General features: G+C 43.8%; 1 protein-coding gene across 1 annotated transcript; it reads left to right on the top strand.

Moving 5' to 3' along the window:
* The first annotated feature begins 7145 nt into the window (after positions 1–7145).
* LOC136653670 (vomeronasal type-2 receptor 26-like) lies at positions 7146–8039 on the top strand. The gene has a single exon (XM_066630556.1). It carries the CDS (start codon positions 7146–7148, stop codon positions 8037–8039), a length of 894 nt encoding a protein of 297 aa, XP_066486653.1.
* The last annotated feature ends 8944 nt before the right edge of the window (positions 8040–16983 follow it).

Here is a 16983-nt window from a genome sequence, read left to right as displayed (position 1 = left end):
ATGCAAATAAAATTGCTTGTATCCACCACAATTTGAACAGTGCACCGACAGATAGATTTCAGTGATGTATCTTCTGCAGCTGCTTGGACAATTTTTATTGACTCATGTCAAGTTGCGTAGCCTGAGAATGTGAACAGGATTCTCCAAGGAGTTCAGTGGATCCTGAAATCCAAACACCATTCCTACAGTATTAATATGGAAAGAAAACTTGGGGTTAAACCTAAGTCAATGTGTCCATAACAACCCTTTGGTGCATATAGAATAGATCAATAAAGACATGACACTATTGCACTACTATTAAAATATAGTAGCTAAAACATAGTCAAATATCTCACACAAATCTGCAATTTCTGATTTGTGTGATTGTGTAATCACAAATCTATAATACTGGGGGCTTCAGAATAACTGGAAGTCTTTGAAAAAGTGTGTGTCTTACTGTGGCCACTAAGATGATTTTGCAGCCTGTTTTTGTAGGACCCTGTTTTGTAAAGAACAAACTGTATTTATTTATCCATGCATCTCTCATATTGTATCTTTATGCACTCATCTTTCCACCACTAAATGGTCTATTGTGTGTGACCTTTAATGTTGTAAGCTGCCTTGGGTGCCCCATTGGGTGGCAGAAAAATGGAGTAAAAATTCATTAAAGAATGATGGTGATGATGGTCCCTAAACAGCTCTGAAAATGGCAGGACACATTCTAGTCTGGCAGAAAGGCATAGGGATCTAGAGGACTTCAACAACTAATCTGTGTCCTCTCAAGTAGATTGCTCCATAATCACTGAGCACTTTAAAGGGCCTATGAGGAAGAAGGCAGAGGGCTCCAAGGAGAAAGAACACCTGGACAAACCCAAGATCACATAAACTGGGCGTATGGAGCACATCTTGGTTAATATAATCTTACTGACACTTTTCATCCCCCAACAGGAAGGGGACGGAATGCTGAGGTGGCCTCTGCCCCTGGGATTCTCTGCCCCTAGACCGTTGTTTCTCAAACTGTGGGTCGGGACTCACTAGGTGGGTCATGAGCCAATTTCAGGTGGGTCCCCATTCATTTCAATATTTTATTTTTAATATATTAGATTTGATACTCCCATGGTATGTGACTGCATTTGGGGAAATGTTACAGACCTGTGCTTTTAACAGGCTATTATTATTATTATTATTATTATTAATAGTATTTATATACCGCTTTTCTACTACTATGGCTACTACTTTATTTATATACCGCTTTTCTACTACTATGGCTAAGGCTACTATATATATTCTTTTAACAATGATAGTCAATGGGACTTACTCCTGGTTAAGTGTGCTTAGGATTGCAGCCTAGGATTGATAAAAATGTTCCTGCTTGATGATGTCACTTCCGGTCATGGCATCACTTCCAGTGGGTCCTGACAGATTCTCATTCTAAAAGGTGGGTCCTGGAGCTAAATGTGTAAGAAGCACTGCCCTAGACACACCAACCACCTGGTCTGTATCCATGAAGAATGTCTTGGTCATCCTGACCCTACTGCCACTTCACACCCCTGCTGCGAAGGATCAGGAAACAGTAGCCATGATGTCTGACAAACTTGTTTGCTTCACCCTATTGCTGCCAGTGGTGTCAGAGTGAGAGCAAAAGTGTAGCAGAATCAATCCTCTCCCCTGTAATTATCCCAACCACTGTAATTAATTCAACTGGCCGAAGTGCCAGTGTCTCCAAGGAAGTGCTAGAATAAGGTAATCGGAAAGCAAGCTTGAAATATTTATAAATATCCCTGAGTGCCAATATCAGCAAAGATTAGGGACTTGCAGGCAGCTTGCAGGCAGGCAGGACTTTGTCACTGCAAACCCTTTCCCATTTGCATTGTCTAAACCAGGCTTCATGGCCTTGTCTCCCTACTAGAATTCCAGGCTTGCTTTATCTGATTGAGGACAAGGTGCCTACTCAGCCTTTGAAGAAGTGCACTGGCAGAGCCCACTGCCCTGGACCACAGCATGCTCCAATCAGGCCAACGCTAGAAAAGACGTTGTAGAGGTGGCAGATGCCTGCACAAGGGGAAAGGTTTGCACCCATCATATTGGAGTCAGTGATCCTGTCGCTGTTGCTTCCTCACATGGTGTGCAAAGAAGATGCTACCAAGTGCAGAGGAAACCATCCTGAACATATCCCACACGAATGGTACCAGTCTGGTGAAATTCTCATTGGGGGAATTGTATCTCATATCCATTACCTGTCACCCAAATATTCCTTCAGGAAACACCCTTCTCAGGAGCGGACTCTGAGCTTTCCCTTGTAAGGAATTATCCTTCAATAACAGTTTAGTGATACTTACAGCTGGGTGCCCCCAAACTAGTTGTTTGTTCTGAAAAAAAAAGGGATGGATGATAAAAGGGCAAGTCTTAGGAGCTGTGGGGCCCAACGAGAAACACTTTTGTGGGGCCTCAGGTCCAAGGTCTGCCAATTCCTAGACATATCAACATTTATATCAATAAAATTATATCTTTATCTCTGTGGTAGAATGGAATGCAGTCAAAATGCACACTTAAAAGCTCATGTGGGTTAATGGAAAAAATGGATCCAATCACATTTTAAAATAAAATTGAATACAAGACTAGATAACCCTAATGTGACTGCAACTGTTACCCTGCACATGCCTGATCTTGCCTGATCTTGGAAGCTAAGCAGTATCAGGCCTGGTTAGTACTTAGATGGGAGACCGCCTGGGAATACCAGGTGCTGTAGACTTATACCATAGTCTTTTGAGACTGAAGGTTGCCAACCATTAACTCTAATGCAAGGGGGAACCCTTAGGCATGGGACCCAACTGAGAGCAATTGATCCAAATGGCTTAAAGTCAGCCCTGAATGGTAAAAAATAAATTCATCATAAAGCACATTAAAATACACATAAGCTGTCCCACCAGGGAAGATGAATATATTGCTTCTCTAACCTTCTTACAGCTACTAGTTCTCTGTATAGGAAGGAGACGCCACATGGAGAGAAGGTTTCTAATTTAGGATAGAATGGGGGGGGGCTACATTTGAGAAAAGCTCTGCTGGTTCAAGCTAAAGGTTCATCAGCTCCAGCATCCTGTGTCTTACAGTTCCTGAACAGCTTCTTCTGAGAAGCCCACAAGCAGGAGAGAAAAATATCCAACGCACTGCCCCGCCACTGCCCCCTTGCATCTGGTACATTTCCAAAATAGCTTACATGTGCACAAATCTTTGAGGACAATGATCAAAAACCATGATAGATTTATCAAATTTGCAGTGGGACTTAGTCATAGCTGATTTCTCTGAATTGTGCCTTTGCCTTACAGCAAGGCTGTTAATGCTCTGAGAGTCAGAGTAGACCAATTATGGGATTTCAGGAATTGTAAAATTCTCATTTGAAACTACAGTCAATCACTTGTCTTTGCGCAGTGTGGTAACAAAGTTCTACCAGCATCTCTTGGCCTTGGTGTTTGCAGTGAACGAGGTGAATGAGAACCCCAAAATCTTGCCCAATGTCACACTTGGGTTCCACATCTATGACAGCTATTCTGATGCAAGGATGACATACCGAGTCACTCTAGACCTTCTCTTCAAATCACAAAGGTTTGTCCCCAACTATGGATGTGGAATTCCCAAAAAAGTAACAGGAGCCATTGGAGGACTTGATTCTGTGACCTCCTTACTTATCACAGACATCTTAAGTCTTTACAAAATTCCACAGGTGAGAACAACGCATGGGGAACGTAGAAATTTTGCTCAATCTCACAAATAGTTCACACTTCCAATCTCTAGGAATTGAATGTTTCAGAAAAAGCAGGACTGAGTTTCCATAAGACTTGGGCCAGGGATAACAGAATGGAAATGCGACTATCTAGGAATATTTATTGCAGGGCAAGCTGGTTCTGCCTTGGGGTATGTTCATTCAGTGAATAGTTTTGTGTTTTTTTCTGATGAAATGGTCCATGCAGTTTGTAAATGCTGGTTTTGTGACTTTTAAACAACCTACAGCTGCAAACCAGAGGACTTTCCACTATTGATCCCCACCCCACTCACTAGAAATGTTAAATGAGAATGCCTGTTAGAGTTGCAACCCAAAACATGATTCCCTGCGTAAATGTGACCAAGGAAGCAAATCTCTTCCAAGTAAATTTTTTCTTTTAGAATAGAAAGGTTACTATGAAATAGATGGATACTTCTGAGTGCAAAGATTTGAGCTTCTTCAGCTTTTCTCTTTGCTGTTCTTCCCAAATATAATTATTTTCATAAGACCCTGGAAAGAAATTGACTTTTCTAATAAAGGGAAGAATTCATGCATGACACATTTTCAAATGAATGATTGTCTAAGCACCGTCCAATGAAGACTCGAGACAACACACATGGGAGAAAGGGCCACTTTATTAGTATTAGAATAGTATTGCAATGCCCCCCAGCGTTTAGGTCTTCAAACTTAGCCAATCTCGTCTGATCTTCGAAGCTAAGCAGGGTCAGGCCTGGTTAGTACTTGGATGGGAGACCGCTTGGGAATACCGGGTGCTGTAGGATTATACCATAGTCTTTCGAGACTGAAGGTTGCCAACCATTAGTATTTGAATACAGAAAGGAGGCCGAGACCTGCAGTTGCAGGGGCAGCAAAAACCCCTTTTGTGGTGCGGAGGAGGGACCACTGGGCGGCCCCAGATCCGACTCTGTCCCCCAGGCTGGATGTGCACCCGACTCCAAGCTGCACCCCGCTCTTGGGCGACGCAGTTCATCCATGTCTGTCCTGTAAGGGGAAGGCAGCCGTACCGTGGGCCGTACCGCCTCGAGCCACTGAGGAGGGCCCCCGCGGTCCCGGCCAGGGCCCCAGTCCATGTCCTCGTGCCACTGAGCCCCTGAGGACTACTATTGGGTTCTGCCATGCCTAAAGGTGAGCTCCAAAGTCCCAAGCATGCCTCTACCGCACCACCTGCCAGCATAAAGTGACCAATTATATTTGGTCTCAGGCCTCCTGACCTGCCCCACTACAGCATGCAGTGTTCACCTCAATGCTGCATGCTACAGCATGGTTGGGAATCGGACCGGGCTGCCAAGCTGCAATTCTATAAACATGGGAATAAGTTTGAGTGTTATCAATGGCATTTATTTCCGAGTAAGCATGCCTAGCATTGCACTGTAAGATAAACATTGATAAGTAAGGTTACAACAAATTGCAATATATTAAGTGAAGAAAATCTCCAATAATCCAGTTCCTTCTCTTAAACGTCACTCTATGTTTCAAGTTTTCATATGGCTCATTTGAACCAGCCAAAAACAATCAACGCCATATCACATCCTTTTACCGCATGGTTCCGAATGAAGCCCTTCAGTACCGAGGAATTGTTCAGTTACTGCTGCATTTTGCATGGAAATGGGTGGGGCTCAACGTCACAGATAACGAAGCTGGAGAACATTTCTTGCAAGTCTTGGAACCCACGTTCTCCCAGAGGGGAATCTGTTTAGCCTTTACTGAAAGAGCTTCCAATAGATTTGGTATGACCAAGATAGATGAAATGCTGTCTGTAATCCTGAAGAGACTTCCCGTCTTCTTGGAGAGCCAAGCCAACACTATTGTTATATATGGGGAAATAATATCCATTATATGGTTATCAGGGAGCATCTGGGTGGCAAAAACATTCATGCCACTAGTGTAACCTGGATATAAAATCCCTGCTGGGAAAGTCTGGATCACGACAGCCCAAATTGATTTCATAAGCAACAATTATTACAAGATGCTGGGTATAAAAACATTCCGTGATGGTGTGTTCCATGGTGCTCTTTCTTTCACAGTCCACTCAAATGAGCATCTGGGATTCACAGAATTTCTTCAGAATATAGATTTGAGGGCAAAAGGAGATGGTTTCATCAATAATTTCTGGAAACTAGCATTCAGTTGCTCATTTCCAAGAGAAAGTATGGCACCAAATAGTTCAGGTGCATGTACCGGAGAGGAGGAGCTGGAGAACCTTCCTGCACCTGTTTTTGAAATGAGTATGACCGGCCACAGCTACAGTATCTATAATGCTATCTACGTAGTGGCATATGCCTTGCATCTTATGCATTCATCTGAATCAAGACACAGAGCAAGAGAGGATGGGGGCAGACTGGACATGGAGCCTTGGCAGGTAATAGTTCCTCACTAATACCGTATTGGTAGTCTAAGTACGATGTCATGAGGAGACGTGAAGAGGCAGGTATGCCATTGACTAACAATTCTATACAGGACATGGAAATCCACTCCTTGCTTTATTTAGCTTTCCAAATTTCTGTACGCCCTAGCAAGAGATGGATGCAGCCAAAGCACAATATGTCTACCATAACTGCTATTCTTAACTTGATTCTCTCCATCAGGAAAACAATGTAAATTCAGCTTGGAAATTCTGAAAATCTTAGCAGAAATATGCTCATTCATTCATTCATTCATTCATTCATTCATTCATTCATTCAGGGTTTGTGCTGGTCTTTGATCATAATAAAATCTAGCTATCTATCTATATAGAGTAGGTATACTCCACTTTTCTGAACCCTAATGGGTAACTTTTTAAAAGTAAATTTAAAAAATGTACATGTACATATTACATGTAAAAATATTTTTTTGTGTTTGTGTGTGCGCACAAACATATAGTGTAACTTTTAAAAAATATATATAGCCATTATACATGATAAAATGGCTAACAAAATCAAGTGTCTTTATAGTCCCATTGATTTTTTCCTCTTTCGTTCTAGCTCCACTCATTTCTTCGGAGGCTCTCATTCAACAATAGCTGTGGAGATGAAGTGAAGTTTAATGAACAGGGAGAATTAGCAGTTGGATTTGACATTACAAACTTGATCACTTTCCAAAATGACTCCTATGTCCAAGTCAAAGTGGGGAAGGTGAATCCTCCGGCTGTTTCAGGCAAAGAATTTACCATTAATGAGGATGGAATTGAGTGGCACCCAGACTTGATTCAGGTAGAAGTACAATTGCACTGCTTATCCTATCATAAACTCACAGGGAGCCATGGTTAATGACTGAGTAGGTCAAGGGTTGAAAGGGTTGAAACGAGTTGAAAGGGTTAGGGTTGAAACCACGAACAATAGCAGGCAGTTCTTATTCCTGAGTAGAATAATGGTAGCTTTAAAATGGTATGAGTTCTTTTTTTTCAGACATGGATTACTGTATTCCTTGCATGGAAGATCACTATCCAAACAAAGACCAGGATGGATGCCTTCCAAAGATGCCAAGCTTTTTGTCTTATGCAGAACCTTTGGGCATGGCCTTAGCTGTCTTGGCTCTTTTCCTTGCTGCCATCACAGGTCTGGTGCTGGGAATCTTCATTAAGCAAAAGGACACTCCCATTGTCAAAGCCAACAACCGCAGCCTCACCTATGTTCTCCTGATTTCCCTCCTTCTTTGCTTCCTCTGCTCATTGCTCTTTATCGGAGAGCCTCAAATGATGATCTGCATCCTTCGACAAACAGCTTTTGGCCTCGTCTTCTCCACTGCCATTTCTTCTATCTTGGCCAAAACCATCATAGTGGTTGTGGCATTCATGGCAACCAAGCCAAGAAATGTTTTCTGGAATTGGGTGAGGAAAAGATTGGCTGTTTCCATTGTACTTTCATGCTCTCTTGTCCAACTGGGCATTTGTACTGTTTGGTTGGGCACTGCTCACCCTTTCCCATCCTTGGATATGCATTCAGCAGGTAAAGAAATGATTGTGGAATGCAATGAAGGTTCAGTAACCATGTTTTACTCTGTCCTGGGTTACATGGGCCTCCTGGCCAGCATCAGCTTCACAGTTGCTTTCCTAGCCAGGAAGTTACCTGACAGTTTCAACGAAGCCAAGTTCATCACCTTCAGCATGCTGGTCTTTTGCAGTGTTTGGTTGTCGTTTGTTCCAACCTACCTGAGCACAAAAGGAAAAGACATGGTAGCTGTGGAGATCTTCTCCATTTTGGCCTCCAGTGCTGGCTTGCTGGTCTGCATCTTTTCTCCGAAATGTTACATCATTGTACTGAGACCTGAGCTGAACAAGAGGGAGCAGTTAAGAAGAAGATAGCATTAAAATATCAAATTGTTTTGCTCTACTGTCTGTCTCTGCAGAGTGTATGGGTCAGTGTGCCCATCAAAATGTCGAATATTCTAAGAAGATCCTATCATCTTTCCTCATGTCTCAAGTAACCTGCATGATGTGTATGTAGAATAAACTTCCTGATTGGATGACTGATATACTCACTCTTCTGCAGCTGATGATGAAAATAGGAGATAGAGCTTGTTTTCATCCCATACTGTTCATACCTAACCACAAAATCCCTTATGGGCTTTCCCAATTGTTTCATGTAGATATTACGGGGGTCAAAAATATAGAATTCTATAAGGTCATGGGTTTGAACTGGAATCTCCCAGCACCATATCCTGAAACATGACCACTATGAAGGGTAAGAGCCACTGGAAAATGAGATCCCTACCTTAGAGGACATCAAGTCTAACTAATAGCATCTCTGACAGATGGCTATTCAGAATAGACTAGCCAGTGGCATAGCTACCGGGGTGCAGGGGGGTAGCAGTCACACCATGCAACAAGCTTTAGGGGGGCAACAAGCTGAGCTTGACACTAGTGACCAAAATTCTGAAAATCTTGGTATGTACATAATACCATCATGTTATATATCATTGGAAAGGTAATTTAATCCAGAATTCAATGAAACAAGCTTCATTTGAATATCTTTATTCTATCAAACGTTATGGCCTATTAACCAGAAAACGAAAACACAACTGCGTTATGGAACAAAAAGTGAATTTCCTTAACTCAAAACTGACCTATGAGACTTATTTTTCTAAGAGCCAATGAGATGCTATTATGATACAGCACAGAACCAATATAGTGTCAATATGAGTCAGCTCTCATTTCCATGTATCATAATACAGTTACTCCTGCTAACTGGTAAAGAGGCACTTTTTCAAGTGGTGCTCCTCTTATATTTAGCAGGGAGAGAATAACTGTCCCTTTTCACCCCAGCACAATGTCTCTAACCAATAAGGGGCACATTTTTTATTTATTTACTTAAATTTGATTTTGTCATGGGGGGGCCACAAAATCTTCTTTGATCCTATGTAGCAGATAGATGCCTTAGCTATGCCACTGGGTAGGGGGAGGAGGAAGTGGGTGGGGAACTGCTGGGGGGAGGAGGCAGGTTTCCCCCCAATCTGCACTTTTTTAAAAGCCTGGGCGTGATGTCACTTCAGGTTGTGACATCACTTCCGGGGCAGCTCTGCACCAGGCTACACGCTCATTAGCTACGCCACTGAAACTAGCTGGTAAGGTAGTAACATTGTACGGTCCAGGGCAGGGTTTGTTGGTTGGTTTGTTAAGCAATAGCCAGACTACTGTCATTTTTAGGCAATATGGAATAATCTTCTCAACCAAGGAACCATTGCTTACATGCCCTCCCACTCACCCAATCCCCCTCTGGGTGTCTTAACATGTCAGGATGGGCAAGGGTAGAGAATGCAAATAGATGACCACATCTAGAGGACCCTGACCTTGGAAGGGTTCTAAGAACCATACCCTTGGGGGGGAAAAAACTGAAAAGAATTCTGAAATGCAGGACAAACAGTTATCCAAAAGACCAACAAAGCTTGCATCTAAGTCATGATGGATGCAGATAGTTTTATCTGCAGTGTCCTGCAAATTGGAAATAGTGGGCTAGTGTGTGGTCGTCTTCAGCCCTCTGTGAATCCTCCTGTAACATGCCCTGGACCACTGGGAACAGTCGAGTCACTCAACTCCAACACTGTAGCCCCTGAAATGGAATCTAGCCATGTTAGATTGGACTCACCACAAGTCTTCCAACACTGTTGTTCTAGCTAACTGTACTGGTGATTAAGCAACCCAGAAAACCAGGAAGTCCATTTAATTCCACAGAAAGGAAGAGGGTGCTTGAAATGATAAAGCCAATAGCTGTGGTCATCAGAAGCAGCACTAGGATTTGTGTCACCCAGAGCAAGAGTTCACTGTGTCACCCCATGATAGCATCCAACACACCCTGGGTAGGTACTGACACCTCCTCGGGAGAAGGGGACTTTTGTTTCCTTACCCTGAGTAAGGGAAGTAGCCCTGCAATGGGGCTACTAGATTCAGTGGCAGCTCTCGAGCCAGCACAGAATTGAAGAGCCCCATGTTGGGCCTCGTGGCCCAACACAGGGCTCACGATCTGATGGAGCCAAACCCCACAGTTCCCACTCTCTCCCCCCATCATGTGTCCTACCCACCCACCTCTGCATTGCCAGGTGGTCCAGGCAAGTGCTAGGTGGTGGAACATGGGCCCAGCGCCAGAGGTTACCATTCCAGGTAGGAATGGCAATTGTCATGGTACTAGCTTAAATATGTGAACGGAGTGGGGGGGGAGTACCCAATACACACCTAACAGACCCTCACAGAAATGAGGAAAGGGGAGAAAGAATATATCTGGGTCAAAAATCATGAGTTCTGAGTTATAATCTCAGCCACAGCCTAGCTCTAGAAACTCTCACCACAGGCACCAGTTCTGTCAAGCTACTGAGGTCAGCCTCCATGTGAAGCGCACCTCTCTGCACTGGCACAGCTTACTCCTGAGGAGGCACAAACATGCTTTATGGCATGCTTGTGACTCTCCTGGGCTGGCGCAAGGGACTTGCATCAGCCCAAGTGAAGGATTTTGCCTTTGGTCATTTTGACTATCATGTGATAGATATTTTAAGGGTTAACCTAACTTCTCTCAGATGCGGAACATTAGAAAAAAAACATGACTAGTGTTTCTGTTAAAAACAGGATAGCCGTTATGTCAAGTTGACCTGCAGAGAAAAACATGTGTGTCATAGCTTTCCCAAAAGGAAAATTCCAGGGTCTTATGTAATCAAAGTTGCAGGCCAGAAACTTCCCCATACTGGGTAACAGACTTCCCAGTTAAGGCTGAAACCATTCATGCCCAATAAGGAAGTGGAAGTCACATAGTTGTCACAGGGGTACTTTGTTTGTTGCAAAGTATAACAGAGAAGTTTTGGGTGTGGTTCTCTGAGAAACAAAGGAACCAGCCAAAGGGGTAAAACTTCTGTATCCAACCTGTATCCAACCTGAATCTTTAATTTGTTTTCATCTGTAAATAGCCTGTAAATAAAAGCCTCTCTAAGCTTTTAAAAGAGCTTGTGTGCTGTTTAGCATTGACTCAGAGAGAATCCGAAATATTTCCATCACATGCTACCTTCCAACCCCACTAAGGAACGCAGGAAGGTAGGCACAATGTCTGACAAACATGTTTGCTTCACCAGTTCTCCTGCCGATGATGTCATCGGGAGAAGAAAGCTGTAGTGGAATGGATTCTCTTCTCTGTAATTATTGCAATCCCTGTAATGAAGTCACTTGGCCAAAACTCCAGGGGTCTCCAAGAGATGCTAGAAAAAATAATCACCAAGTGAGTTTAAAATACTTATAAATATCCCTGGGTGACATTAACAGTGAAGACTGGGAACTAAGAAGCAGGCAAGTCTCTGTCCCTTTGAACCCTGGAATGATCCTGAGGATATAGCGCATGCTGGTCTTTCGAAGACCTGCATTAGCAGAGCCAGCTCTCATGTGTAAAGCAGGACAAAAGTAGGCAGCAGAGATGATGTTGTAGAGAGACACAAATGACTTCAGCACTTGGGGGAAGGTTCAACAAGCGCGATGGAGACTGTACTGCTGCTGTTGCTTCCTACTGTGACCTGCAGAGTACATACTGCTACATACAGAGGAAATGACCCTGAACGCGTTCCACAAGAATGGTCTCAACCAGGTGACATTCTCGTTGGGGGGGGGGTCGCGTCTCACATCCACCACATTTTGCCCAAGTATTTGTACAAGAAACAGCCTTCTCAAGACCAAATTAAGGATCTTCTACTGTAAGGAATTATCCTCCTTCCCTCCTCCTCGGAGTCACGTTCGATTTTAATTTAGCAATTCCTACATTTATGGCACTAAAAATTGTTTCACTGCTTTGATTTATTTAATCTATCCAAAACTAAATAAATAAATGGGATGGCTGATCATAAAAGTCTAACAAACACATTTTTAATAGGTACAAATCAGCAAAAGGTCACCATGACAGATTTGTCGTCTCCAGTGAGACTCAGTCATGGCTGGATCCAATTTTGCTGATCATGCCTTTACCTTTCTGCAAGGAAGCTGAACCTCTGAGAGGCGGAGTAGACAAATTATGGGTTTTCAGATGTTTTAGAATTCACCCTTAGAGCTACAGCCAGTCACTTGTCTTTGCAGGGTGGTGACAAAGTTCTACCAGCATCTTCTGGCATTGGCATTTGCAGTGAATGAGGTGAATGAGAACTCCAAGATCCTGCCCAATGTCACTCTTGGATTCCACATCTATGACAGCTTCTCTGATACAAGGATGACCTAACGAGCCACTCTGGACCTTCTCTTCAAATCACAAAGGTTTGTCCCCAACTACAAATGTGGAATCCAGAAAAATGTGATGGGAACCATTGGAGGACTTGATTCCGAGACCTCTTCACATATGGCTGACATCTTTAGCCTTTACAAGATTCTGCAGGTGAGATCTTTACAGGAGAGAACATAAGAACATAAGAACAGCCCCACTGGATCAGCCCATAGGCCCACCTAGTCCAGCTTCCTGTATCTCACAGCAGCCCACCAAATGCCCCAGGGAGCACACCAGATAACAAGAGACCTCATCCTGGTGCCCTCCCTTGCATCTGGCATTCTGATACATAGCCCATTTCTAAAATCAGGAGGTTGCACATCATGGCTTATAACCCGTAATGGATTTTTCCTCCAGAAACTTGTCCAATTCCCTTTTAAAGGCGTCCAGGCCAGACGCCATCACCACATCCTGTGGCAAGGAGTATCACAGACCAACCACATGCTGAGTAAAGAAATATTTTCTTTTGTCTGTTCTAACTCTCCCAACACTCAATTTGAGTGGATGTCCCCTGGTTCTGGTGTTATGTGAGAGTGTAAAGAGCATCTCCCTATCCACTCTGTCCATCCCCTGCATAATTTTGTATGTCTCAATCATGTCCCCCCTCAAGCGTCTCTTTTCTAGGCTGAAGAGGCCCAAACGCCGTAGCCTTTCCTCATAAGGAAGGTGCCCCAGCCCCGTAATCATCTTAGTCGCTCTCTTTTGCACCTTTTCCATTTCCCCTATGTCCTTTTTGAGATGCAGCGACCAGAACTGGACACAATACTCCAGGTGTGGCCTTACCAACAATTTGTACAAAGGCATTATAATATTAGCCATTTTGTTCTCAATACCTTTCCTAATGATCCCAAGCATAGAATTGACCTTCTTTACCACCGCCGCACATTGGGTCGACACTTTCATCGACCTGTCCACCACCGCCCCAAGGTCTCTCTCCTGATCTGTCACAGACAGCTCAGAACTCATCAGCCTATATCTAAAGTTTTGATTTTTTTGCCCCAATGTGCATGACTTTACACTTACTGACATTGAAGTGCATCTGTCATTTTGTTGCCCATTCTGCCAGTCTGGAGAGATCCTTCTGGAGCTCCTTACAATCACTTCTGGTCTTCACCACTCGGAAAAGTTTGGTGTCGTCTGAGAGAGATGGGGATTCTGACTAATCTCACACGTAGTTCACTCTTCCACTCTCTAAGAATGCTTCAGAAATTAGCGTTAGGGCTGAAATTAATAAAAGGAAGTGTAATAGTTTAATAGGCTGAGTGATGGTGTGTGTGTGTGTGTGTGTGTGTGTGTGTGTGTGTGAGTGAGAGAGAGACAGAGAGACAGAGAGACAGAGAGACAGAGACAGAGAGCATAAATGGTGAAGTGATCCAGTAAGATGTATGTCAGTTTCAGTCACCTAGCAAACAAATAAATAAACAAATAGACCTGCTTGGTCTTCAACAGGTGAAGCATTCTTTGACTGGGAACTGCTTTTCCCTATGAATTAATTTTTAAATTAATTTGGTTACAGCACAAGACTACCTGACTTGGTGTCTCAGTGCTTGATTCTCCAAGCACTGATGCAGCCCTACTAACAGAGTGTAAGGTACTGTCACAAACATCACCCTTGGGGTAGGGAAGGACCAGGGGAGATTCCCAAGCCAACCAGGATTTAACCCTCCTCCACCCACACCATCCTCCACAACCCCCCAAGAGCAATGTTTTTTTATTAGGCTTACTCCAAGCCCCAGATCCTATTAATATACATGTCCTTGGTCAATTATTGCTCTCAATTTTTCATGTAAAAGATTTTTATTATAGCTTTAAGGGAGCTTCAGTTGCTCCAAGACACATATCTACATGAATTACAGTGGCTTAAAAACAAGAAAAGATCATATTGAAAAGAGGCTAAAATTACCATCTTACAGGTCTCTCAGCATTTCTTCCAGTATAAAAGCTGTTAACCCCCAGCTCCCTTCCTCCTGCTGTCTCTCTTTTCAGGCACCCACGCCCAGGTTTTATTCTTTACATTACTGATGCACTACACCTGAGTAGCAAACACCCAACTTAATCCATCTTAAAGGGAAAGGCACTTGCCCCACCCCGTGACAGGTACATCCTGTGAGGGGGCAGTCATGGAGGTCACCTCAAGGAAAGGGAATCTTTGTTCTCTTACCTCAAAGTAATCCTCTGCTACCCCAATGGATTTCCTTGGGTCTATACCATAGGTTCTAATATAAAACATAAGTATATACAAAAGTCCATACAAAAAAGTGAAGAGAACATCCAATAATTCTGTTCTCTCTCTGAAATATAGCCCCTTTTTGTCTTAAGATTTCATATGGCTCATTTGAATCATCCAAGAACGATAAGAACCACTTCTCGTCCTTTTACCGTGTGGTCCCCAATGAAGTCCTTCAATGCCAGGGAATAATCCAGTTACTACTGCACTTTGGGTGGAAATGGGTTGGGCTCATTGCCATGGATGGTGATGGAGGAGACCATTTCTTACAGATCATGGACTCGATGCTCCCTGAGAATGGAATCTGTTCAGCCTTCACTGAACGATCCAAAAATAAAATTCGTTTCCGGACCGTACGTGATCTAATCAATGAATTTCTGAACTGAAAAAATATTCCAGTTTTTCTGGAGAACAAAACCAGTGCAATTGTCGTATATGGGGAGACAATATCCGTTATATCACTAGCAAAGTTTATATCACTCACAAGAACTGTGGTGCCTCTCATGCTTCCTGGATACCAAAACCCTGCTGGGAAAGTGTGGATCACAACTGCCCAAATTGACTTCACAAGCAACATCTATTACGACATGTTGCATATAAGACCATTCCATGATGGTGTGTTCCATGGTGCTCTTTCCTTTGCAATTCACTCAAATGTGCACCTGGGATTCACCAGATTTCTTCAGAATGTCGATCCTTCTGGGGCAAAAAGAGATGGCTTCATCAAGAATTTCTGGGAGCAAGCATTTGGATGTTTCTTTCCCAAACCTGGTGTGCCTCCAAGGAATACCGAAACATGTGATGGAGAAGAGGAACTAGAGAGCCTCCCTTCACCTGTTTTTGAATTGGACATGACTGACCACAGCTACAGTATCTATAATGCTGTCTATGCTGTGGCACATGCCTTGCATGTCGTATATTCTTCTAGACTCAGTCAAACATCAATGAAAGATGGAGGCAGAGTGAACATGGAGCCCTGGCAGGTAAAGATTCCTCACTGAAAATCCATTGTTGCCATAACTACCATACCATATCCTGGTATGGTATCCATACTATATCGATAGGACAGAACAACTTTAAGGAGCAGGGCTATACAGAACACAGACACCTCCCCTCCAGGAACGCCAGTGTATTTGATTGCGTACCCCCTCCCCCTAGATCACTGGCTCCCAACCTCCGTGGGCCACAGGAGGTCTGCAAGGTGGCTCCGGGGACCACAGGTGGCCTGCGAGACCCTGAGAAGTGGCCCGCGAAGTCTCAGGTAGACTGCCTTTGATTACTTCTAGGGTGTTTCCCCACAGAGCACCAGAGAGGGCAGAGAATGAACTACCCATAACCAGTAACAAAAGCAGCAACCCACAAATCTTCACTAGAAATAATAAATCTCTGATAAATCCTCTCTATTTATTACCAATTTAATTGTATTTTTTGAGTGAAGGGTGATGGTTGCAGGCAAGGCCCATGAGAGAGGGGCTACAGGGGGTAATTTTTGCCTGGGCCCAGGGTCAAAAGGGGGGCCCAGGAACTGAAGGAGGGTCCCCAGAAAATTTTTGGGATCTATTTTTTCAGCCCCACCCAGACTTACTGCCCACATGGGATCCTGGGCGTCTGGCGGCTGTAGCTGCCACAAGCCATATGTGTTGGGCAAGGAATGCATACTTGACACTCCTGAACACTGTTAAATCTGGGTGGAAAGTGGCCTGCTACAGTAGCTCTTGGCTTGTTGAGCTGCTCACCATGACAGAGCGTATCAAGGACACAGCTGTGGGACTACAGCTGCTGCAGGAGAACGTTTTGGTACATACGGGACACTTTCCATTCTAGTGTGAGCCTAAATATGCTGATCTAATTTTCTGCAATGATTTTCTACATTTAAAATTTTTTAGAGACCTCAGAGTGTGTTTGGTTTTCTGTAGTACTGTATTGAGCTGCCAATGCTGTGTGGGCAGCTAGACCTGGGCTCCGCACTGGGTAGCAAGGTAGACCTGGGCTCTTAACGACTCTTCCTGGTGTTGCCATCCTCCCTTTTCTGCCCCCTCTCCATCCCTGTTCTGCCCGCTCCCTCCCCTCCCCCTTTAGGAAAGGGACCAAAAGAAACATGCCCTGATGAAATTCCTCTTGGAGGCCCTGGCTGCATGTGGTCCACGCCAATTCCAATTTTTGTCCCGGTGGTCCTAATGGTTGGGAACCACTGCCCTAGATGAAGTCCCCTCAGAGATGAGGTCTGTTACCTGGTCCCATGTCTTGCTCACATTTATATAGGTCACCTTCCAAAACGTTTACCACTTTCACCAAACTTTGGG

This window comes from Tiliqua scincoides, chromosome 5 (genome assembly GCF_035046505.1).
Source record: "Tiliqua scincoides isolate rTilSci1 chromosome 5, rTilSci1.hap2, whole genome shotgun sequence".
Taxonomy (NCBI): domain Eukaryota; kingdom Metazoa; phylum Chordata; class Lepidosauria; order Squamata; family Scincidae; genus Tiliqua; species Tiliqua scincoides.
Note: the sequence above shows the minus strand (reverse complement) of the source record. Positions and strands in the feature narration are given on the sequence as shown.